This window comes from Salvelinus namaycush, chromosome 7 (genome assembly GCF_016432855.1).
Source record: "Salvelinus namaycush isolate Seneca chromosome 7, SaNama_1.0, whole genome shotgun sequence".
Classification (NCBI taxonomy): Eukaryota; Metazoa; Chordata; class Actinopteri; order Salmoniformes; family Salmonidae; genus Salvelinus; species Salvelinus namaycush.
Window position 1 is genome coordinate 54,101,452 of NC_052313.1, and position 26,101 is coordinate 54,127,552.

At 45.7% G+C, this 26,101-nt stretch overlaps 1 protein-coding gene across 1 annotated transcript; it reads right to left on the minus strand.

The window, feature by feature from the left end:
* Window positions 1–21: 21 nt before the first annotated feature.
* Window positions 22–26,005, minus strand: LOC120051453 (transmembrane protein 39A-like). Its single transcript, XM_038998316.1, has 10 exons — window positions 25,714–26,005; window positions 22,828–23,029; window positions 20,747–20,969; window positions 20,574–20,657; window positions 19,793–19,947; window positions 18,101–18,211; window positions 7,529–7,751; window positions 3,808–3,995; window positions 3,062–3,182; window positions 22–1,799 (listed from the first exon to the last, which is right to left on the minus strand). Exons 2-10 carry the CDS (start codon window positions 22,932–22,934, stop codon window positions 1,524–1,526), a joined length of 1,488 nt encoding a protein of 495 aa, XP_038854244.1. The 5' UTR covers window positions 22,935–23,029; window positions 25,714–26,005; the 3' UTR covers window positions 22–1,523.
* Window positions 26,006–26,101: the final 96 nt, after the last annotated feature.

Consider the following 26,101-nt stretch of genomic DNA (forward strand, 5'->3'; position numbering starts at 1 on the left):
AACAGAAACACATTTCACAAGTCAGTTTAACAGCGCTTTTTATTTTTTATTTTATTTCAACGGCATAAAAAATGCTCATCGAAAATCAAACACTGTGAGCCATAGGACAGCATGTCTCCCTCCTCCATCTTCCACCTCACCCACTGAAAATATAAACACACAGCTAACGTTCCAGGTCATCTTTATTGCAGTCATCCTGCACATATCAGATCTCACAACATCTCAGGTACCACATTCATCATTCATTTGATATAGCAATCTGCTGAGGGGCCTACAACAGGACTGCATTAAAAGACAAGGTGGAACGCACCCATGAACAAACATGATCATACAGGCAACCTGGGATTTTGGCACGTTGATAAAACATGAATCATTCTAGATCAGCTGCTCATAGAAAAGGAACAAAATAGAATGGATGAACGGACAATTATGGCACTAGAACTCATCCCACATCATCACCTGGGACTCGCAACAAGGCAAGCTGTTTAAAATAACACTGCTAGCAGCTGAGCACAACTTGTAGCATTGAAGATACCAAGTGTAATTTGTAATTTAATTTCAAGTACACACTGGAAAGTAAAGCACATACATATGTCTGCACATTCAATGCGGTTTGTGTCCCATCTAGAAAAACGGCCATGCAATCTGTTGCGGTGGTGGTGTCCATTCTATTCAGACTATATCTATGTTTTTCGCTTCTCAGGCACAGTGAAATGAAGAGCGGCTATTTGTGGTAAATTAATGACCTGAATGAACATGACACTGCAAAGAAAACATTGAGCCTGTCCCAAATTATACCCTATTCCCTATTTAGTGCACTACTTTTAACCTAGGCTAATAAGGCTCTGGTCAAAAGCTGTGCACTATGTAGGAAATAGGGTGCCATTTGGGACGTGGATATGTTCTACAGGCACCAGAGTCAGCGCTCATGGACAAACTGCAGACAGTCTTGCTACGAAACGAATCCTAATAAAACACCGTAAAGGGATGAATACGTTCTCTAAAGAGGCAGTGTGCAAGGAGAGGCGGGGTCTCAGTCGCTTCCTTGATTGGCAACCGAGCCAAAGTCTCTTCCTTGATTGGCCGCCGGAACCATAGTATATCCCTCTGATTGGCTCTGAAGTTCTTTAAGCATCTTTGGTGGAAGTCGGAATGCGGTGAGCATAGGAGGAGGAGCTTAGCACAGCACGTGGGCGGGGCCTCATGGCATCAAGAACACAACTCACTCTCTCCCATCCAATCGCTTTGCCCCATGAGGCAACATCACGACAATACTACCGTAATGCCGTTACTTTTGAAACAGTATACAAAATAAAATATTATTTAAATAGGTATAAACATTGCATGAAAAATAGAACCGTATCAAAACAATATGAGTTCACAGTCAGTCCCTCCCACCCCACTGCTGCATGCCCGACCCCCTCTCTCACCTCCACCCCTTCCACCCATCCCTCCGTACAGCCAGGGAGGCCAGGGAGTATCCAAACCCACGTCCCCCAGCTCCAGAACCCCCTCCTGGGCAGTCACTGGGACTTGAGCCCCAGGCCGTTGGTGGCGGTGCTGTTGGTAGTGCTGGACCCTGTACTGGAGGTAACAGGGTAGGAGTAGGCCTTGCCCAGCACGATGCGGTCCCGGAGCAGCTTGAAGAGGACGTAGTAGTTACAGAACAGGATGAGGCCCAGGGACAGGGTGTGGTTCCAGCTTTCAGAGCGGAGCAGGGAGTACAGCTGGTACAGGACGACGCTAGACTCAATCCAGATTAACAGGTTCAGGATCCGCAACGGCTTGTGGAAAAGGAACTACAACACAATAAATAATATCACAATGGTATTTATTTATAAACATGTATTTATAGTTAGACTTGTAAATAAAGGGACATCTCAAGGCAGGACATGGGCAGATATAAACACACATCCACACTAAAGGGTCTAGTGAAAGGCAGGACATGGGCAGATATAAACACACATCCACACTAAAGGGTCTAGTGAAAGGCAGGACATGGGCAGATATAAACACACATCCACACTAAAGGGTCTAGTGAAAGGCAGGACATGGGCAGATATAAACACACATCCACACTAAAGGGTCTAGTGAAAGGCAGGACATGGGCAGATATAAACACACATCCACACTAAAGGGTCTAGTGAAAGGCAGGACATGGGCAGATATAAACACACATCCACACTAAAGGGTCTAGTGAAAGGCAGTACATGGGCAGATATAAACACACATCCACACTAAAGGGTCTAGTGAAAGGCAGGACATGGGCAGATATAAACACACATCCACACTAAAGGGTCTAGTGAAAGGCAGGACATGGGCAGATATAAACACACATCCACACTAAAGGGTCTAGTGAAAGGCAGGACATGGGCAGATATAAACACACATCCACACTAAAGGGTCTAGTGAAAGGCAGGACATGGGCAGATATAAACACACATCCACACTAAAGGGTCTAGTGAAAGGCAGGACATGGGCAGATATAAACACACATCCACACTAAAGGGTCTAGTGAAAGGCAGGACATGGGCAGATATAAACACACATCCACACTAAAGGGTCTAGTGAAAGGCAGGACATGGGCAGATATAAACACACATCCACACTAAAGGGTCTAGTGAAAGGCAGGACATGGGCAGATATAAACACACATCCACACTAAAGGGTCTAGTGAAAGGCAGTACATGGGCAGATATAAACACACATCCACACTAAAGGGTCTAGTGAAAGGCAGGACATGGGCAGATATAAACACACATACACACTAAAGGGTCTAGTGAAAGGCAGGACATGGGCAGATATAAACACACATACACACTAAAGGGTCTAGTGAAAGGCAGTACATGGGCAGATATAAACACACATACACACTAAAGGGTCTAGTGAAAGGCAGGACATGGGCAGATATAAACACACATACACACTAAAGGGTCTAGTGAAAGGCAGTACATGGGCAGATATAAACACACATACACACTAAAGGGTCTAGTGAAAGGCAGGACATGGGCAGATAAACACACATACACACTAAAGGGTCTAGTGAAAGGCAGTGACTCACGTAAAACCTAGCGTGGGAGACGTCTGAGGGCAGGGCCACGTTGTAGGGTCCTACAGCCTTGTACAGGCTACGACTGTGGCGTACTAACACCCCCTGGGGCCAGACCGTACTCTCAGACCACCTGCAACACACAATGAAAAGGTGGAGATTGATCCTACAGCCGACAGATCAAATAGAACCCTGCCTAGAAGACTAGACAGCAGAGTCTGGTGGACAGCAGGGTGGCTAACCCTCTTCCTGGAGACAGCCTCCTTATGCAGGGCTTTACTCCATCCCTGCTCTAACGCACCTGGTGGAGTCCTGAAGAACAGTTGATTAGAGTCAGACGTGTTGGAACAAAATCCTGCATATGTCTACTTCACCGGGAGAAAAGGTCGGGTTACGTACTGACACACACGTGCTGCGGGCCGTTGTTGTAGAAGTGTGTGTGTGTGTGTGTGTGTGTGTGTGGTGTGGACCACCTACAAGTGCTGCGGGGCATTGCTGTAGAAGTGTGTGTGTGTGTGTGTGTGTGTGTGTGTGTGTGGGGACCACCTACACGTGCTGCGGGGCGTTGCTGTAGAAGTGTGTGTGTGTGTGTGTGTGTGTGTGTGTGTGTGTGTGTGTGTGTGTGTGTGTGTGTGTGTGTGTGTGTGTGTGTGGACCACCTACACGTGCTGTGGCGCGTTGCTGTAGGTGTGTGTGTGTGTGTGTGTGTGTGTGTGTGTGTGTGTGTGTGTGTGTGTGTGTGTGTGGGGACCACCTACACGTGCTGTGGCGCGTTGCTGTAGAATCCGTGCTCCAGCTTCTGCCAGCGCCCCAGGTGGGCTGCCGAGCGGTGCAGCAGGTCACAGTAGCTGGGAGGTAACAGCTGGCTCATCAGCATCACAAACGCATTGATCCACACCATGATCAGGTGCTCACAGGACCAGCGCATGTCATAGTACTGGGTACTCTGGAGGGGGAGAGAAGACCACGTTTTAGGGTTCAAGGGCCTTAACACAAACGCAGGAGACAGCACCTAGGATACCTGGAGACTGAAGAAGGAAACTGTGAACACACAAAGACCCAGGGGAGAGGAGTACCAGGAGGGTTGACAGTTCCTTGGATAACGGGGAGGGGAGAGGAGTACCAGGAGGGTTGACAGTTCCTTGGATAACAGGGAGGGGAGAGGAGTACCAGGAGGGTTGACAGTTCCTTGGATAACAGGGAGGGGGGAGGAGTACCAGGAGGGTTGACAGTTCCTTGGATAACGGGGAGGGGAGAGGAGTACCAGGAGGGTTGACAGTTCCTTGGATAACAGGGAGGGGAGAGGAGTACCAGGAGGGTTGACAGTTCCTTGGATAACAGGGAGGGGGGAGGAGTACCAGGAGGGTTGACAGTTCCTTGGATAACAGGGAGGGGAGATGAGTACCAGGAGGGTTGACAGTTCCTTGGATAACGGGGAGGGGAGATGAGTACCAGGAGGGTTGACAGTTCCTTGGGTAACGGGGAGAGGAGATGAGTACCAGGAGGGTTGACAGTTCCTTGGATAACGGGGAGGGGAGAGGAGTACCAGGAGGGTTGACAGTTCCTTGGATAACGGGGAGGGGAGAGGAGTACCAGGAGGGTTGACAGTTCCTTGGATAACAGGGAGGGGAGAAGAGTACCAGGAGAGTTGACAGTTCCTTGGATAACGGGGAGGGAAGGAGAAGGAAAGCAGCAACCTGCTAGAGGGAGAGAAAGAGAGTAGGAAGGAGAGGGAGAGAGAGATAGAGGAAGTGTGACGTACCTTGATGAAGCAGAGAGGAAGGCTATGTAGTTAGGGTTAGTACCTTGATGAAGCAGAGGGAGGAAGGCTATGTAGTAAGAGTTAGTACCTTGATGAAGCAGAGGGGAAGGCTATGTAGTTAGGGTTAGTACCTTGATGAAGCAGAGGGGAAGGCTATGTAGTTAGGGTTAGTACCTTGATGAAGCAGAGGGGAAGGCTATGTAGTAAGAGTTAGTACCTTGATGAAGCAGAGGGAGGAAGGCTATGTAGTTAGGGTTAGTACCGTGATGAAGCAGAGGGAGGAAGGCTATGTAGTTAGGGTTAGTACCGTGATGAAGCAGAGAGGAAGGCTATGTAGTAAGATTTAGTACCTTGATGAAGCAGAGGGAGGAAGGCTATGTAGTAAGAGTTAGTACCGTGATGAAGCAGAGAGAGGAAGGCTATGTAGTAAGAGTTAGTACCTTGATGAAGCAGAGGGAGGAAGGCTATGTAGTTAGGGTTAGTACCGTGATGAAGCAGAGAGGAAGGCTATGTAGTAAGAGTTAGTACCTTGATGAAGCAGAGGGAGGAAGGCTATGTAGTAAGAGTTAGTACCTTGATGAAGCAGAGGGAGGAAGACTACCTAGTAAGGGTAAGAGTTAGTACCTTGATGAAGCAGAGGGAGGAAGACTATGTAGTAAGAGTTAGTACCTTGATGAAGCAGAGAGGAAGGCTATGTAGTAAGAGTTAGTACCTTGATGAAGCAGAGGGAGGAAGGCTATGTAGTAAGAGTTAGTACCTTGATGAAGCAGAGGGAGGAAGGCTATGTAGTAAGAGTTAGTACCTTGATGAAGCAGAGGGGGAGGCTATGTAGTAAGAGTTAGTACCTTGATGAAGCAGAGGGAGGAAGGCTATGTAGTAAGAGTTAGTACCGTGATGAAGCAGAGGGAGGAAGGCTATGTAGTAAGAGTTAGTACCTTGATGAAGCAGAGGGGAAGGCTATGTAGTTAGGGTTAGTACCTTGATGAAGCAGAGGGAGGAAGGCTACGTAGTAAGGGTTAGGGTTAGTACCTTGATGAAGCAGAGAGGAAGGCTATGTAGTAAGAGTTAGTACCTTGATGAAGCAGAGGGGGAGGAAGGCTATGTAGTAAGAGTTAGTACCTTGATGAAGCAGAGGGGGAGGAAGGCTATGTAGTAAGAGTTAGTACCGTGATGAAGCAGAGGGGAAGGCTATGTAGTAAGAGTTAGTACCTTGATGAAGCAGAGAGGAAGGCTATGTAGTAAGAGTTAGTACCTTGATGAAGCAGAGAGGAAGGCTATGTAGTAAGAGTTAGTACCTTGATGAAGCAGAGGGGGAGGAAGGCTATGTAGTAAGAGTTAGTACCTTGACGAAGCAGAGGGGGAGGAAGGCAACGTAGTAAGGGTTAGTACCTTGACGAAGCAGAGGGGGAGGAAGGCTATGTAGTAAGAGTTAGTACCTTGATGAAGCAGAGGGGGAGGAAGGCTATGTAGTAAGAGTTAGTACCTTGACGAAGCAGAGGGGGAGGAAGGCTACGTAGTAAGGGTAAGGGCTAGTACCTTGACGAAGCAGAGGGGGAGGAAGGCAACGTAGTAAGGGTAAGGGTTAGTACCTTGACGAAGCAGAGGGGGAGGAAGGCTACGTAGTAAGGGTAAGGGCTAGTACCTTGACGAAGCAGAGGGGGAGGAAGGCAACGTAGTATGGGTAAGGGCTAGTACCTTGACGAAGCAGAGGGAGGAAGGCTACATAGTAAGGGTTAGTACCTTGACGAAGCAGAGGGAGGAAGACTACCTAGTAAGGGTTAGTACCTTGACGAAGCAGAGGGGGAGGAAGGCTACGTAGTAAGGGTAAGGGCTAGTACCTTGACGAAGCAGAGGGGGAGGAAGGCAATGTAGTATGGGTAAGGGCTAGTACCTTGACAAAGCAGAGGGAGGAAGGCTACATAGTAAGGGTTAGTACCTTGACGAAGCAGAGAGAGGAAGACTACCTAGTAAGGGTTAGTACCTTGACGAAGCAGAGGGGGAGGAAGGCTACGTAGTAAGGGTAAGGGCTAGTACCTTGACGAAGCAGAGGGGGAGGAAGGCAACGTAGTAAGGGTAAGGGTTAGTACCTTGACGAAGCAGAGGGGGAGGAAGGCTACGTAGTAAGGGTAAGGGCTAGTACCTTGACGAAGCAGAGGGGGAGGAAGGCTACGTAGTAAGGGTAAGGGCTAGTACCTTGACGAAGCAGAGGGGGAGGAAGGCAACGTAGTAAGGGTAAGGGCTAGTACCTTGACGAAGCAGAGGGGGAGGAAGGCAACGTAGTAAGGGTAAGGGTTAGTACCTTGACGAAGCAGAGGGGGAGGAAGGCAACGTAGTAAGGGTAAGGGCTAGTACCTTGACGAAGCAGAGGGGGAGGAAGGCTACGTAGTAAGGGTAAGGGCTAGTACCTTGACGAAGCAGAGGGGGAGGAAGGCAACGTAGTAAGGGTAAGGGCTAGTACCTTGACGAAGCAGAGGGGGAGGAAGGCTACGTAGTAAGGGTAAGGGCTAGTACCTTGACGAAGCAGAGGGGGAGGAAGGCTACGTAGTAAGGGTAAGGGCTAGTACCTTGACGAAGCAGAGGGGGAGGAAGGCTACGTAGTAAGGGTAAGGGCTAGTACCTTGACGAAGCAGAGGGGGAGGAAGGCTACGTAGTAAGGGCTAGTACCTTGACGAAGCAGAGGGGGAGGAAGGCAACATAGTAAGGTTAAGGGCTAGTACCTTGACGAAGCAGAGGGGGAGGAAGGCAACATAGTAAGCGCTGAAGAGGGAGTTGAAGAGGACTTCCTTGATGCGACGGTTGAAGTCGCTCCGGAGTTCCTCCACCTCGCTGCGGATGAGTTCTGGAGACGGGGGCTGGGGACAGGTGTGGTGGGGGGTGTGGCCTGGAGTGGTAAACTGCTCTCTCAGGCTCTCCCTTAGTAACGCCAGGAAGTCCTTAGGCCTGGAGGGAGAAGAGAGAAGTAAGAATGATCTAGGATCAGTTTTTTCATAATGGAATAAGACTACAAGGACAGGGGAGACCAGGGCCCCGTATCCACAAAGTATCTCAGAGTAGAAAATTGGTGGGAAGTGCTGAGAATAGACATTTTACTCCTACTCTTATGGGTAAAAATAAAAAGCTATGCATGAACCCTGCATGAACCCTCTTTACAAACCTCCCAGCTCAGAGTAGGTTTTGGGATGATGTTAAGACACTGCCCAGACAAACTCAGCCAGGAGGAAAATCAAGTCATGGAAGTTGATCTGAGACGGTTCTCATGACAGTTTGAGGCACCACAAAGGAAAGACAGTGATGCCGCTCATTAACCAAGTTGCACATGATTTGATTTATTAGGATCCCCATTAGCCAATTAGTCTTCCTGGGGTCCGACACATTACGATACATTTAAAAACATCAACATATAGTGTGTCTGCATCTACCAGTTCCACATACACGTCAGTACACACACAACCAGTAGGTCACATGGGGGCGTTGTGCCGTGAGGTGTTGCATTATCCGTTTTTTGAAACCAGGTTTGCTGTTCACTTGCTCTATATGAGTGCAGCCCACTGCACTGAGAATAGGAAACACTTACCACCGATAAATCCACGATAATTGAGAATTTCAATAAGCATTTTTCTACGGCTGGCCATGCGTTCCACCTGGCTACCCCTACCCCGGCCAACAGCCCTGCACCCCCCACAGCAACTTGCCCAAGCCTCCCCCATTTCTCCTTCACCCAAATACAGATAGCCGATGTTCTGAAAGAGCTGCAAAATCTGGACCCCTACAAATCAGCCGGGCTAGATACTCTGTCTGGACTCTCTCTTTCTAAAATTACCCGCCGCAATTGTTGCAACCCCTATTACTAGCCTGTTCAACCTCTCTTTCGTATCGTCTGAGATTCCCAAAGATTGGAAAGCTGCCACGGTCATCCCCCTCTTCCAAGGGGGAGACACACTAGACCCAAACTGTTACAGACCTATATCTATTCTATATATCTATTCTATTCTTTCTAAGGTCTTCGAAAGCCAAGTTAACAAACAGATCACCGACCATTTCAAAAACACCGTACCTTCTCCGCTATGCAACCTGGTTTCCGAGCTGGGCATGGGTGCACCTCAGCCACGCTCAAGGTCCTAAACGATATCATAACCACCATCGATAAGAGACAATACTGTGCAGCTGTATTCATAGACCTGGTCTTTATGGGGGTGCCACAGGGTTGAATTCTCGGGCCGACTCCTTTCTCTGCATACATCAATGATGTCACTCTGCTGCTGGTGATTCTCTGATCCACCTCTACGCAGACGACACCATTCTGTATTCTTCTGGCCCTTCTTTGGACACTGTTAACTAACCTCCAGATGAGCTTCAATGCCATACAACTCTCCTTCCGTGGCCTCCAACTGCTCTTAAATGCAAGTAAAACTAAATGCATGCTCTTCAACCGATCGCTGCCCGCACCTTCCCGCCCGTCCAGCATTACTACTCTGGACGGTTCTGACTTAGAATATGTGGACAACTACAAATGGGGCGGCAGCGTAGCCTAGTGGTTAGAGCGTTGGACTAGTAACCGAAAGGTTGCAAGATCGAATCCCCGAGCTGACAAGGTACAAATCTGTCGTTCTGCCCCTGCACAAGGCAGTTAACCCACTGTTCCTAGGCTGTCATTGAAAAGAAGAATTTGTTCTTAACCTTTTGTCAATAGGGGGAGCAGTTAGCATTTATTTTTTCTGGGTGTCGCCAAATTAAACTGCCTCGTGCTCAATTCTTGCTCGTACAATATGCATATTATTAATTCTATTGGATAGAAAACACTCTCTAGTTTCATAAAACGTTGGAATTATGTCTGTGGGTGACCCAGAACTCTTTCTACAGCGAAATCCATGACAGATAGTGCGAAGGTCTGAGAGCGAAGCTCTGGTTTCAGATCAGTTAAGGTCTGTGTATATCCTATGGAACGACATGAACTGCACCCGCCTTCCCCTGGATGTCAGTAACCAATGAGAAGTGGAATGGGCTTTCTGCGTAGCTCTCAGAGGTTATAAAAGACCAAGGAGTGAGAGTAGCCCCCTTTTCGACGCTGGCCATTACGCAGGAAGGGACCTCCGGATGCCATTTTCAAAGGCTCGGTTATCAACGTGAAATGTATCCGTCTGTAATTTAATTCGATATAGGAGTTAGAAACATCATAACGTAGTTAATTTAAACCGTTTTATAGCAATTTATATCCGTTTAGTGCGATTTTGATGCATTTCTATGTGATGCTCTATGAAGCTTTGGGCACGTTTCGGGGTCCCGGTCGAACGTTAGCGGGCATTTCGACGGACAGAGGACATCTTTCGACCACAAGAAGATTAGACCCAAGAAAGGATACATTGCCCAAGAATCTGATGGAAAATCACCTCAAAGTAAGAAATATTTAATATGATAAATCGTTGTTCTGTCGAAATATTTTAAACGCATATTGCGCCATTTTGTTTTGTATCCCTTCGCTTGGCGAACCCTGTATTGCACAGTAAGGATAATTTTAGAAATGTAAATCAGCGATTGCATTAAGAACTAATTTGTCTTTCGATTCCTGTCAACCCTGTATTTTTTAGTCAAGTATATGATTAGCTTTCGATTAAACTAGATCACTCTGAAAGATGACGTCCGACATTTTGAGGCGTGATTTGCTACTATTTTCATTGTATAACCACGTTTTTTTATGGCTAAATATGCACATTTTCGAACAAACAATATATGTATGTTGTAATATGATGTTACAGGAGTGTCATCGGAAGAATTCTGAAAAGGTTAGTGAAAAAATTTATATCTTTTGGCGATGATAACGATATCGCTCCCTTTGGCTTGAATTCATGCTGGGGTGACGTTTGCACATGTGGTATGCTAACTTATCGATTTATTGTGTTTTCGCTGTAAAACGCTTAGAAAATCTGAAATATTGTCTGAAATCACAAGATCTGTGTCTTTCCATTGCTATGCTTTGTCTATTTTTATGAAATGTTTTATGATGAGTAAATTGGTCATACACGTTGCTCTCTGTAGTAATTCTAGTCGCTTTGGTGAGATTTGTGATGGTGGCTGCAATGGCAAACTATGATTTATACCTGAAATATGCACATTTTTCTAACAAAACCTATCCTATACCATAAATATGTTATCAGACTGTCATCTGATGAGGTTTTTTCTTGGTTAGTGGCTATCAATATCTTAGTTTAGCCGAATTGGTGATAGCTACTGGTGTTGAGAAAAAATGGTGGACAAAGAAAAAGGGTGTCTTTTGCTAACATGGTTAGCTAATAGATTTACATATTTTGTCTTCCCTGTAAAACATTTTAAAAATCTGAAATGGTGACTTTATTCACAAGATCTGTATCTTTCATTTGGTGTCTTGGACTTGTGATTTAATGATATTTAGATGCTACTATTTAAATGTGACGCTATGCTAGTGATGCTAATCAGTGTGGGGGGGGGTGGGGGGTGATCCCGGATCCGGGTTTCTGAGGCAGTAAAAGTTAACTGACTTGCCTAGTTAAATAAAGGTATTATAAATATACCTAGGTGTCTGGTTAGATTGTAAACTCTCCTTCCAGACTCACATTAAGCATCTCCAAAATTAAATCTAGAATCGGCTTCCTATTTCACAACAAAGCATCCTTCACTCATGCTGCCAAACATACCCTCGTAAAACTGACTATCCTACTGATCCTCGACTTCGGCGATGTCATTTACAAAATAGCCTCCAACACTACTCAGCAAATTGGATGCAGTCTATCAGTCTACCATCCGTTGCCATCCAAAGCCCCATATACTACCCACCACTGCGACCTGTATGCTCTCGTTGGCTGGCCATCGCTTCATATTCGTCGCCAAACCCACTGGATGCAGGTCATCTATAAATCTTTGCTCAGTAAAGCCCCACCTTATCTGAGCTCACTGGTCACCATAGCAGCACCCACCAAAGCCAATAACTCCTTTGGCCGCCTTTCCTTCCAGTTCTCTGCTGCCAATGACTGGAACGAATTGCAAAAATCACTGAAGCTGGAGACTCATATTTCCCTCTCGAATTTTAAGCACCAGCTGTCAGAGCAGCTCACAGATCACTGCACCTGTAAATAGCCCATCCAACTACCTCATCCCCATACTGTTATTATTTTTTGTAATCTCCTTTGCACCCCAGTGTCCCTACTTGCACATTCATCTTCTGCACATCTATCACTCCAGTGTTTAATTGCTAAATTGTAATTATTTCGCCACTATGGCCGATTTATTGCCTTACCTCCCTTATCTTACCTCATTTGCACACACTGTATATAGACTTTTCTATTGTGTTATTGACTGCATGTTTGTTTATTCCATGTGTAACTCTGTGTTGTTGTTTGTGTCGCACTGCTTTGCTTTATCTTGGCCATGTCGCAGTTGTAAATGAGAACTTGCTCTCAACTGAACTACCTGGTTAAATAAAGGTGAAATAAAAATACATTTTTTTTTTTTTAAATGAGATGGGAGTTCCATGCACTCATGGCTCTGTATAATACTGTACGTTTCCTTGAATATGTTCTGGACCTGGGAACTGTGAAAAGCCTCCTGGTGGCATGTCTGGTGGGGTAAGAGTGTGTGTCACACGGCGTATCATATTTAACAAACCAAACATTCAAATACCGTTACAGTAGGTAAAGTAAAAACCCAAACCGGTCCGTGCATCAATACCGGTATATAGTAAACTACGGTACACCGCCCAGCCCTAGCAGTCAGTCTTTCCTCAGCTCTTAGCCAAGAGAGACTGGCATGCATAGTTTTAATATTATCCCTCTGGTTACAATGAAGAGCAAGACGTTCTGCTCTGTTCTGGGCCAGCTGCAGCTTAACTAGGTTTTTCTTTGTAGCACTTGACCACATGACTGGACAATAATCAAGATAAGATCCAACTAGAACCTGCAGGACTTGCTTTGTGGAGTGTGGTGTCAAAAAAGCAGAGCATCTCTTTATTACGGCTAAGCTTCTCCCCATCTTTACAACCATTAAATCTATATGTTTTGACCATGACAGTTTACAAATCAAAGGTAACGCCATCTAATTTTGTCTCAACTTGTTCAACAGCCACACCATTCATTACCAGATTCAGCTGAGGTCTAGCAGTTAGGGAATGATTTGTACCAAATAGAATGCTCTTAGTTTTAGAGATGTTCAGGACCAGTTTATTACTGACCACCCATTCCAAAACAGACTGCAACTCTTTAAGGGTTTCAGTGACTTCACTAGCCGTGGTTTCTGATGTGTATATGGTTGAATCATCAGCATACATAGACACACATGCTTTGTTTAATGCCAGTGGCAGGTCATTGGTGAAAATAGAAAATAGTAGAAGTCCTAGAGAGCTGCCCTGCGGTACACCACAATTTACATGTTTGACATTAGAGAAGCTTCCATTAAAGAAAACCCTCTGAGTTCTATTAGATAGATAGCTCGGAATCAACAATATGGCAGAGGTTGAAAAGCCACAACACACAAGTTCTCAACAACAGGTTATGGTCAATAATATCTAAGGCTGCACTGAAATCTAACAGTACAGCTCCCACAATCTTCTTAATATCAATTTATTTCAACCAATCAGTCATTTGTGTCAGTGCAGTACATATTGAGTGCCCTTCTCTATAAGCATGCTGAAAGTCTGTTGTTAATTTGTTTACAGAGAAACAACATTGTATTTGGTCAAAAACAATTTCCCCAACAGTTTGGTAAGAGCTGGCAGCCAGCTGATAGGTCTGCTGTTAGAACCAGTAAAAGCCGCTTTACCAGTCTTGGGTAGCGGAATGACTTTGGCTTCCCTCCAGGCCTGAGGACAAAGACTTTCCTCTAGGCTCAGATTAAAGATTTGACAGATAGGATGGTAGCTGACTCTATAGCCACTCCTATGTAGTTTCCATCTAAGTTGTCAATGCCAGGAGGTTTGTCATTATTGATCGATAACAATAATTATTCCACCTCTCCCAGACCAACTTCACAAAATTATACCTTAGAAAAACATAGTTTCATTATTAGTTTTTTTAATGTATGAATACGATGGCTCACTGGTCGTTGTTGACATTTCCTGCCTAAGTTTGCCCACTTTGCCATTAAGTCATCTTTAAAATGATTGGCAACATCCAATGATGGAGGATAATCAATCGCTGTGAACCCAATAGCATGCGTCAGACAACCACAGTGAATGTGACATTAAAACATTGCAATGATAAAACGTTTGATATCATTTTCACACGTTTGAAAAGTCTATAATTATTTTCCCGAACACAATCGAAAGTTAACATAGGCCCTAGATGCCTTCAACTGCCCAACTTATAGGCATGTCCAATTTAGGCACCTTTTTAACAATGTGATATTGTGCTCCAAAGGGATAACTTGAAATAACATGATGTAGGTTAAAAACTTCTTATGGCTGCAAGGGGCAGTATTGAGTAGCCAGTTAAATGGTGCCCATTTCAAACGGCCTCGTACTCAATTCTTGCTCGTACAATATGTATATTATTATTACTATTGGATAGAAAACTCTAGTTTCTAAAACCGTTTGAATTATTTCTCTGAGTGAAACAGAACTCATTCTGCAGCACATTTCCTGACCAGGAAGTGGAATGTCAGAAATCGATGCTCTGTTCAACTTCCTGCCTATACATGGGCATGATACGTAAGAGTCTACGTACACTTCATACACCTTCCCCTGGTTGTCAAGAGGCGGTGAGAGAAGAAATTTCGTGTTTATCTTGGTCTGAGGTGGAATTAAAGCTCTTTGTATGACGTGACCGTCCATTTCCTGTTTCTGGAGCGCGCGAAAGGGGACATGGATTTGCCTTCTGTTTAGCTGTCGTTATGGACGACTAACATCTCCGGTTTAGATTTTATTTGATACATGTGACCATATCATCGTAAAGTATGTTTTTTCAATATAGTTTAATCAGATTATTGAAATTTTTTCGGGAGTTTTGCCGTGTTCCGTTCTCTGACTTTGTTGACGTTGGAGAGATCCGTGCCACTTGGCAAGTGCCCATGCTAAATGATGAGGGAAATTTGCCGTTCCAGATCCAAACAACGACTGTTCTGGACAAAGGACACCTTGTCCAACATTCTGACGGAAGATCACCAAAAGTAAGAAACATTTTATGATGCTATTTCTAATATCTGTCGTGCATGTGAACTGGTCGTCGGCGCCCAAGTGTTTCTGGCTATTGTGGCTACGCTAATATAACGCTACATTTTGTTTTCGCTGTAAAACATTTAATAAATCGGAAATATTGTCTGGAATCACAAGATGCCTGTCTTTCAATTGCTGTACACTATGTATTTTTCAGAAATGTTTTATGATGAGTAATTAGGTATTTGACGTTGGTGTCTGTAAATATTATGGCTGCTTTCGGTGCAATTTCTGATTGTAGCTGAAATGTAAACTATGATTTATACCTGAAATATGCAAATTTTTCGAACAAAACATATGCTATACAATAAATATGTTATCAGACTGTCATCTGATGAAGTTGTTTCTTGGTTAGTGGCTATTTATATCTTTATTTGGTCGAATTTGTGATAGCTACTGATGGAGTAAAAAACTGATGGAGTAAGAAAAGTGGTGTCTTTTGCTAACGTGGTTAGCTAATAGATTTACATAGTGTCTTCCCTGTAAAACATTTTAAAAATCGGACATGTTGGCTTGATTCACAAGATGTGTACCTTTCATATGCTGTATTGGACTTGTTAATGTGTGAAAGTTAAATATTTAAAAAAAATATCTTTTGAATTTCGCGCCCTGCACTTTGAGCTGGCTGTTGTCATAAGTGTACCGACGTCGGGCTTGCACGCCAAACAGGTTAATGAAATAACCCAAATAAAAATATGTGATTATTTATCATATTATGTGAAATAGGCCTCATGTGAAATCACTGTCAAAAATACTGCTGCGTCGCCTCATGAGTGGCGCAGTGGTCTAAGGCACTGCATCGCAGTGGTCTAAGGCACTGCATCGCAGTGCTAGCTGTGCCACTAGAGATTCTGGGTTCGAGTCCAGGCTCTGTCGCAACCGGAAGACCCATGGGGCGGCGCACAATTGGCCCAGCGTCGTCCGGGTTAGGGGAGGGTTTGGCCAGCAGGGACGTCCTTGTCCCATCGCGCACTAGCGACTCCTGTGGCGGGCCGGGCGTAGTGCACGCTGACCAGGTGTATGGCGTTCCCTCCGACACATTGGTGCGGCTGGCTTCTGGGTTAAGCGGGCATTGTGTTTGGTTGGGTTGTGTTTCGGAGGACTCACAGCTCTCGACCTTCGCCTCTCCCGAGTCCGTACGGGAGTTGCAGCGATAAGACAAAAGACTGTAACTACCAATTGGATACCACAAAATTGGGGAGAAAAAGGGGTACATTTTTGTAATAAAAATGACAAATGAAAAATAATGTTGCATTTAAGTCTAGATGTATGGATTTATCATACAGAAATATCAAAACATTCTTTCAACAACTCCAATTGCCTGACTATGGCGCTGGTACAACTGACTCACTGCCCTGCTCTACTACCAAGAAGCTTTAAAAGAATGATTATCATAATAAAGAAGAAGCCTGCTGGTAACTGTTAACCGATTAGGACAGCTGGTAACCGTTAACCGATTAGGACAGCTGGTAACCGTTAACCGATTAGGACAGCTGTTAACCGATTAGGACAGCCGTTAACCGATTAGGACAGCTGTTAGCCGTTAACCGATTAGGACAGCTGTTAGCCGTTAACCGATTAGGACAGCTGTTAGCCGTTAACCGATTAGGACAGCTGTTAGCCGTTAACCGATTAGGACAGCTGTTAGCCGTTAACCGATTAGGACAGCTGTTAACCGTTAACCGATTAGGACAGCTGTTAACCGTTAACCGATTAGGACAGCTGTTAACCGTTAACCGATTAGGACAGCTGTTAACCGTTAACCGATTAGGACAGCTGTTAACCGTTAACCGATTAGGACAGCTGTTAACCGTTAACCGATTAGGACAGCTGTTAACCGTTAACCGATTAGGACAGCTGGTAACCGTTAACCGATTAGGACAGCTGGTAACCGTTAACCGATTAGGACAGCTGGTAACCGTTAACCGATTAGGACAGCTGGTAACCGTTAACCGATTAGGACAGCTGGTAACCGATTAGGACAGCTGGTAACCGTTAACCGATTAGGACAGCTGGTAACCGTTAACCGATTAGGACAGCTGGTAACCAATTAGGACAGCTGTTAACCGATTAGGACAGCTGGTAACTGTTAACTGATTAGGCCAGCTGTTAACCGATTAGGACAGCTGTTAACCGTTAACCGATTAGGACAGCTGTTAACCGATTAGGACAGCTGGTAACCGATTAGGGCAGCTGGTGACTGGTAACCGATTAGGACAGCTGTTAACCGATTAGGACAGCTGGTAACCGATTAGGACAGCTGGTAACCGTTAACCGATTAGGACAGCTGTTAACCGATGACAGCTGTTAACCGATTAGGACAGCTGGTGACTGTTAACCGATTAGGACAGCTGGTGACTGTTTAACCGATTAGGACAGCTGGTGACTGTTTAACCGATTAGGACAGCTGGTGACTGTTAACCGATTAGGACAGCTGGTAACTGTTAACCGATTAGGATAGCTGGTAACTGTTAACTGATTAGGACAGCTGGTGTCCTAAAGATCTGTCAACTAGGTAGGACTCTTATGACTAGAGGTTTCATGAATAGCTTGTATTCGGAACCATAAGAGCAGGAGATACTCTATTCTCATCACTTAAGACCAATTTTCTACTCTGAGCCTCTTTGTGGATACGGGGCCCAGCACTCCTACTGCCATTATTAATACGGGCCCAGAAATAGAACAGGTAAGACGTAAACCAACTATTATTCTGTCTTATTCAGTTTCATTCTTTTTAAAATGACACTATTATTGCATTTATGAAAACGTCACGACAGGAATATCACATTGTTGTCTCTTTGCAGTGTACTCTCTATGGTACTTCAAATGCCCACCCTTTAGGTGGGGTGTCAGCTCAAAAGACCATTGACTAAACTCACACAATCAAAAAGAGGAATCTGTCCCAGGCTGTGAGAGAGAAGGAATCAAGAGGAGTTCCTGACTGCCTCTGATTCCACCCACTTCACAGGGAACTTTAATTGCCATTTCTTAAGTCAATGTTCTGTCCTCCACTCTGACCAGAAGGGTGGGTTTGGCTGGGGGAGAGAACATTGAAGTCTGTTGTTTATTTGTTTACCTGAATATGGGGAGTGTGTGTGTTTATGTGAGTGTTTACCTGAAGAAGGGCCCGTGGGACAGGTCCTGGTCTGAGTAACCACAGTCTGAAGGCACTGGCTGGGCCCTACTCTCCTGATGGAAGCAACACAGGGGGACATACACCCCAAACCTGACGCACAGAGAGACAGGGGAGAGGAGAGAGAAAGAGGAGAGAGGAGAGAGAGAGGGGAGAGAGAGGGGAGAGAGGACAATGGGAAATAAAGAACCATGTGTTAGTTCAACTAGATAATGGAGAATATGACACTGCGATCAACTAGATAATGGAGAATATGACACTGCGATCAACTAGATAATGGAGAATATGACACTGTGATCAACTAGATAATGGTGAATATGACACTGTGATCAACTAGATAATGGTGAATATGACACTGTGATCAACTAGATAATGGTGAATATGACACTGTGATCAACTAGATAATGGTGAATATGACACTGTGATCAACTAGATAATGGAGAATATGACACTGCGATCAACTAGATAATGGAGAATATGACACTGCGATCAACTAGATAATGGAGAATATGACACTGCGATCAACTAGATAATGGTGAATATGACACTGCGATCGACTAGATAATGGAGAATATGACACTGCGATCAACTAGATAATGGAGAATATGACACTGCGATCAACTAGATAATGGAGAATATGACACTGCGATCAACTAGATAATGGAGAATATGACACTGCGATCAACTAGATAATGGAGAATATGACACTGCGATCAACTAGATAATGGTGAATATGACACTGCGATCAACTAGATAATGGTGAATATGACACTGTGATCAACTAGATAATGGTGAATATGACACTGTGATCAACTAGATAATGGTGAATATGACACTGTGATCAACTAGATAATGGTGAATATGACACTGTGATCAACTAGATAATGGTGAATATGACACTGTGATCAACTAGATAATGGTGAATATGACACTGCGATCAACTAGATAATGGAGAACATGACACTGCGATCAACTAGATAATGGTGAACATGACACTGCGATCAACTAGATAATGGTGAACATGACACTGCGATCGACTAGATAATGGAGAATATGACACTGCGATCGACTAGATAATGGAGAATATGACACTGCGATCAACTAGATAATGGAGAATATGACACTGCGATCAACTAGATAATGGAGAATATGACACTGCGATCAACTAGATAATGGAGAATATGACACTGCGATCAACTAGATAATGGAGAATATGACACTGCGATCAACTAGATAATGGTGAATATGACACTGCGATCAACTAGATAATGGTGAATATGACACTGCGATCAACTAGATAATGGTGAATATGACACTGAGATCAACTAGATAATGGTGAATATGACACTGAGATCAACTAGATAATGGAGAATATGACACTGCGATCGACTAGATAATGGAGAATATGACACTGAGATCAACTAGATAATGGAGAATATGACACAGATCAACTAGATAATGGTGAACATGACACTGTGATCAACTAGATAATGGTGAACATGACACTGAGATCAACTAGATAATGGTGAACAATAAAACACACTACTTCCCAGTAAACACCATCTCTGAATCAAACCACTAGACTACCATCTACAGAGCTGTACTGAGACACCAACTGTAGAGCTGCTGTCATACAGTAACTAGTCTGAAACCTCTGGTAACTCCGCCACTCACGGGTATCCAAGGAAGAGCAGGTTGAGCACCGAGTGGTTCTTGAACAGGTTGACCAGGGTCCAACAGAGAACCCAGCCACACAGAGTGAGGAGGCTGAGCCGTGCTGCGATCAGAACCACGTACCGTACCAAGGAACATGGACTGGTCTGAGACGCCTGGGGGGGGGGGGGGGGGGGACACACAGAGAAACACACGCACAGGTTAGAGGTTATACAAACACAATCCACCGACAGCACAATCAACCACAATGCATTGCTACACACTAAGCTCTTAAATGGGACATAACAAGACTACAATCCTCAATATAAAGCCGACACAAGTCAGTCAAACACACAACCCTGGCCAGATTCCAGACAACAACACGAAGCCAGTCACACACTAACGATGCAACTAGGAGGATCTGCGTAGGCCTAAATACTAGAAACAAGTTCACTCCCATCCCTACTACTACACCACTAAACATGATGCAACGAGTTTACAAACAGCTGATGAATAGGCAGATAAAGTTGAGGAAGGGAGAGAGGTAGAAAGAGAGAGAGAGGTAGAAAGAGAGAGAGAGGTAGAAAGAGAGAGAGAGAGGTAGAAAGAGAGAGAGGTAGAAAGAGAGAGAGGTAGAAAGAGAGAGAGGTAGAAAGAGAGAGAGAGGTAGAAAGAGAGAAGATGAGAGAGGCAGAAATAGAGAAGATGAGAGAGGCAGAAATAGAGAGAGAGGTAGAAAGAGATAGATAGAGATAAAGTGAGAGAGGTAGAGAGGTAGAGAGAGATATAGAATGAGAGATACCTCTGACACTATAGTCCACACCAGTCTCCTGGCCAGCATCACTGTGATGAAGATAGCCAGGTGGTAGTCCATCAGATGGAAGTTCTGCAGAGAGGAGACAACAAACGGACTGAAGGTGTGTGAACTCAACAGAGTTATAGGTTATCTCTGTGTGTGTGTTCACTACTACTCACCAGAGAGGTGGAGGCAGCAGGGTGACTATAAGGGTACCACCACACAGTCCTGTAGATATTAATATACTGAACAAACAGCGCCACCAGCAGGTAGAGGAAGAGCAGGAACTCAAACAGCAGGCTGCTGTCCAATGGGAGGTCAGGGATCCGGTAGTGACGGACGGGTTCCGGCGTGATGAGGGCCGAGAGGGGCGGGGCAGAGAGACCCACACAGTTACTGCTCCTGGAGGGAGGGGGGCATAGAGAGAAGCTGGGGTTACTGGTGTGTTGTGGTTCTGGAGGGAGGGGGGCATAGAGAGAAGCTGGGGTTACTGGTGTGTTGTGGTTCTGGAGGGAGGGGGGCATAGAGAGAAGCTGGGGTTACTGGTGTGTTGTGGTTCTGGAGTGGCCTTGAGCTTGAGTGTTATAGTCCGCCAGACTACCACTGGAGAACGAGTCCGCCAGACTACCACTGGAGAACGAGTCCGCCAGACTACCACTGGAGAACGAGTCCGCCAGACTACCACTGGAGAACGAGTCCGCCAGACTACCACTGGAGAACGAGTCCGCCAGACTACCACTGGAGAACGAGTCCGCCAGACTACCACTGGAGAACGAGTCCGCCAGACTACCACTGGAGAACGAGTCCCCCAGACTACCACTGGAGAACGAGTCCCCCAGACTACCACTGGAGAACGAGTCCCCCAGACTACCACTGGAGAACGAGTCCGCCAGACTACCACTGGAGAACGAGTCCGCCAGACTACCACTGGAGAACGAGTCCGCCAGACTACCACTGGAGAACGAGTCCGCCAGACTACCACTGGAGAACGAGTCCGCCAGACTACCACTGGAGAACGAGTCCGCCAGACTACCACTGGAGAACGAGTCCGCCAGACTACCACTGGAGAACGAGTCCGCCAGACTACCACTGGAGAACGAGTCCCCCAGACTACCACTGGAGAACGAGTCCCCCAGACTACCACTGGAGAACGAGTCCCCCAGACTACTACTGGAGAACGAGTACCCCAGACTACTACTGGAGAACGAGTCCGCCAGACTACTACTGGAGAACGAGTCCCCCAGACTACTACTGGAGAACGAGTCCCCCAGACTACCACTGGAGAACGAGTCCGCCAGACTACCACTGGAGAACGAGTCCCCCAGACTACCACTGGAGAACGAGTCCGCCAGACTACTACTGGAGAACGAGTCCCCCAGACTACTACTGGAGAACGAGTCCCCCAGACTACTACTGGAGAACGAGTCCCCCAGACTACTACTGGAGAATGCAGGAATGTGATTAACAGTGAGGGAAAGGAGAACATGTTGTGGCGAGAAAAGAACAGAACAATGGAAGTGAAATGATCTCTATGCCTCTTCCTCCTCGGTGTTGATCTGAGCTGGCATACCTTCTTCCTCCTCGGTGTTGATCTGAGCTGGCATACCTTCTTCCTCCTCGGTGTTGATCTGAGCTGGCATACCTTCTTCCTCCTCGGTGTTGATCTGAGCTGGCATACCTTCTTCCTCCTCGGTGTTGATCCGAGCTGGCATACCTTCTTCCTCCTCGGTGTTGATCTGAGCTGGCATACCTTCTTCCTCCTCAGTGTTGATCTGAGCTGGCATACCTTCTTCCTCCTCGGTGTTGATCCGAGCTGGCATACCTTCTTCCTCCTCAGTGTTGATCTAAGCTGGCATACCTTCTTCCTCCTCAGTGTTGATCTAAGCTGGCATACCTTCTTCCTCCTCGGTGTTGATCTAAGCTGGCATACCTTCTTCCTCCTCAGAGGGGTGGTATTAATAATCTGACTCCACCCCCCTCACTCACACCAATCATCTATTTGACTGAGATGAATTCTGTTAGAATATTAAGTCACAGTCAGGACGGGAAGGAAGAAGCTATGACCGTCTCATGGTAGATGCAGACAGTAACATTTTAAAAACAGAAGATCAAATAGCCTCGGCCTACACATTTAACTTCCCATGAGGCCTGTTTGTGTTTGGTGGGGTAGGAGGGTTAGGTCTGCTTGTTGTAGTACACTCCTTTACCCCATCTGTGTGTGTGTTAGGGGTGTCGACAGTATCTGTGTTCGTATCCTAACCTGTTTCTGAGTCCGTTGCCGAGGCTGCCCCCCACCAGAGTCTGTAGGGAGGGCAGAGCAGAGCGGCTCAGCTGTTGTCTACTTGGCCCCCTGCGGCCCCCGGGCATGGCCAGGCACCACCTCAACACCCCCTGCTACTGCCTCTCCACCTAGACCCAGAGACCAGCACCACCTCACAGCCCGGCCCAACACAGCCAGGCCACTGGAGAGATGGACAGAGAGAGAAAACAACGTCAGGGTCATGTTCATTAGGCACAACACGTTAGAAAACAGAGTCAAACAGGGAGGTAGAATACTATCTGAACTTGTGCACATTGCAACCCATTTTGTTATGGTGTGTGCTCTAACGAACACAGCCCAGGTGCAATGAAGAACAGTCCCAATAGAGGACAGAATGTGTACACGTTGCAGATAGACGTCTCCTGAAAAAACATGCCATGAATGAGTCTCTACTCATCATAGGATGATATGACGTAGGATAAACAATGTATTTCTGTCTAAACCTTCCAGAACATGGTGTCCTACTGAACGCAGCCCTGAGGAAGATGGTGACAAAGAGGCAAGACTAGGACAGAGTCAATAGAACAGAGGTAGGTGAATAGGTCCTGGGCTAGGTTACTGGTAGGACAACATCACCATAGTCAAGCACCCAGGGTCATGCAACTTTACATAAGACTACATCCTCAGACTGATCACAGACAGGCATCGCACACACAGACACACAGAGGCACAGAGACACACAGAGACACACAGAGACACACAGAGACACACAGAGACACACAGAGACACACAGAGACACACAGAGACAGAGACAGACCACATACACAGAGACAGACCGACAGACAGGCATCACACAGACAAACAGACAGACAGAAAGCCATCACACAGACAGAAAGGCATCACACACAGACAGACAGATATCACACAGAGACAAACAGGCATTAGACACAGACACGCATCACAGAGAGACAGGCATCACACACACACAGACAGGCATCACACACACACAGACAGGCATCACACACACACAGACAGGCATCACACACAGACAAACACAGACAGACATCACAGAGAGACAGACAGGCATCACACACACACAGACAGGCATCACACACAGACAAACACAGACAGACATCACAGAGAGACAGACAGGCATCACACAGAGACAGAGAAACAGACAGGCATCACACAGAGACAGAGAGACAGACAGGCATCACACACAGACAGAGAGACAGACAGGCATCACACACACAGACAGGCATCACACACACAGGCATCACACACACAGACACATAGACAGGCATCACACACACACAGACACACACACACACAGACAGACAGGCATCACACACACAGACAGGCATCACACACACACACAGACAGGCATCACACACACACACAGACAGGCATCACACACACAGACAGGCATCACACACAGACAGGCATCACACACAGACAAACATCACACACAGACAGGCATCACACACAGACAGGCATCACACACAGACAGGCATCACACACAGACAAACATCACACACAGACAGGCATCACACACAGACAGGCATCACACACACAGACAGGCATCACACACACAGACAGGCATCACACACACAGACAGGCATCACACACACAGACAGGCATCACACACAGACAAACATCACACACAGACAAACAGACAGGAATCACACACAGAGAGGCAACACACACAGACAGACAGGCATCGAATGCATGTACAAGCACACATTCATCAAACACTTTACAATGGCAGCCAGGTGAGAGACAACAACCGTAGTTACTGTAGATGCCACGGTTATAGAACAAGAGATAAGCAAACCAGGTTATCGCATTACCTTTGTCTGTGTCTGTGTCTGTGTGTGTGTATGGATAACTGAGGAGCTTCCTAGTGGCTGTACATAGGCTAATGTAGTTTGCTGGAACAATCCACACACAGTCATTCCATTAAGGGAGACTGAACAGGAAGGAGTTAGTGAGAGACAGACAATGCCCACAACCACAAAACAAAGGTCGCTGGCTAGTCCAGTACACTATAACCTTGACTACTGGAGGAGCAGGGAAGGGATGCAAAGGTGCCAGTCAACTTAGACTAGCTAGGCTGTCCTTCCACGTACTAATGTTTCTGGTGATGATGAGTGATAACGGCTATAAAAACATCCTACTTATCCATGCTCGTATCAGATCAGAGTAGCCTATCTGCAAACATAGCTAGCTACTGTTCTCAGGCAACACTTTCTTAAGTATGACTGTACTGTAGTGTTGTATCGAAACTGAAGTTTTTCAACAGCAAAATGCGGAAACTGCCCAGATCAGAAGGCATGCGCAATAAAGTAACGGCTTTATGCCAGTTCGTGATAAACTGTGGCTGATAGAATGGAAACTGTTACAATATTATAGGCAACTGTTACACAAGTCTGACACTTGTATTGAGAGTGCAATACTCCCAATGGCAGAACATCGAATTTCTAACTACTTTATAACTAGCTGAACATTCAAGAAGATGAAACATTCTCATAGCAGTTGAAAAGTTGTATTTTCAAGACACGTAGCTAACGTTAGCTAGCTAAACACATATTGTACTCACTACACATTTAACTAGATATGTATAAGCAATTTGTAGCTAGCTAGTTATTTCCAGTAACATTGTCAAGCTACCTAACGAACAGTGCTAGCTAGCTTTTGTGTGTTATTGGACATGGTCGAACTGTTATTTGTTATTATAGAGGAGAAACGAGACAATTTACAGGATTCATAATTTCAAATGGGGAAGTTAGCTAGCCTAGGTAGCTACATTACGTTTAATTTGATGCATTGTATACAAAAACAGCTAGCTAATTAGCTACTCGTGCAGGAATTAAACAGAATACTCACACAACATTGACAAAAAGCGGATGGTGTGGACACGGATGCATCAGTCAATTGTGGGTTGACAAGCCGAGACAGGAGCGAACATTTCTCTCGTCTTAAAAGGGAATATATTCATAGGCTTTAGCGGGGACGGGGGTTGTGTGCTACTTATAAACACACAGAACGTTATATCGGTTTACCTCCAACAATAAACATACGGTTAAAAACGAGTCTGTTTGCAGTGCAACAGTAGCTAGCTACAGTCACTAGTAGCACACAGAGACCGACGTGGCAAAGCGATGCCTGTTTTGCGAAAACGTCATCATTCATGCGACGTGTTCTTCAGCCACGCAGCCGCACACGAATTTGGTGACGAATATTTACACAAATTGTACAATCCTCTTGCAAAGCA

What these genes read in the sequence shown, in the direction of transcription:
- LOC120051453 (XM_038998316.1), bottom strand. Translation starts at nt 22,934, where the DNA reads ATGCCCGGGGGCCGCAGGGGGCCAAGTAGACAACAGCTGAGCCGCTCT. An exon ending in GGCAACGGACTCAGAAACAG is followed by an intron (nt 20,970 to 22,827) that starts GTTAGGATACGA and finishes CCCTCCCTCCAG; the next exon opens with GAGCAGTAACTGTGTGGGTC. An exon ending in TCCCCCTCTGCTTCGTCAAG is followed by an intron (nt 3,996 to 7,528) that starts GTACTAGCCCTT and finishes CTCCCCCTCCAG; the next exon opens with AGTACCCAGTACTATGACAT.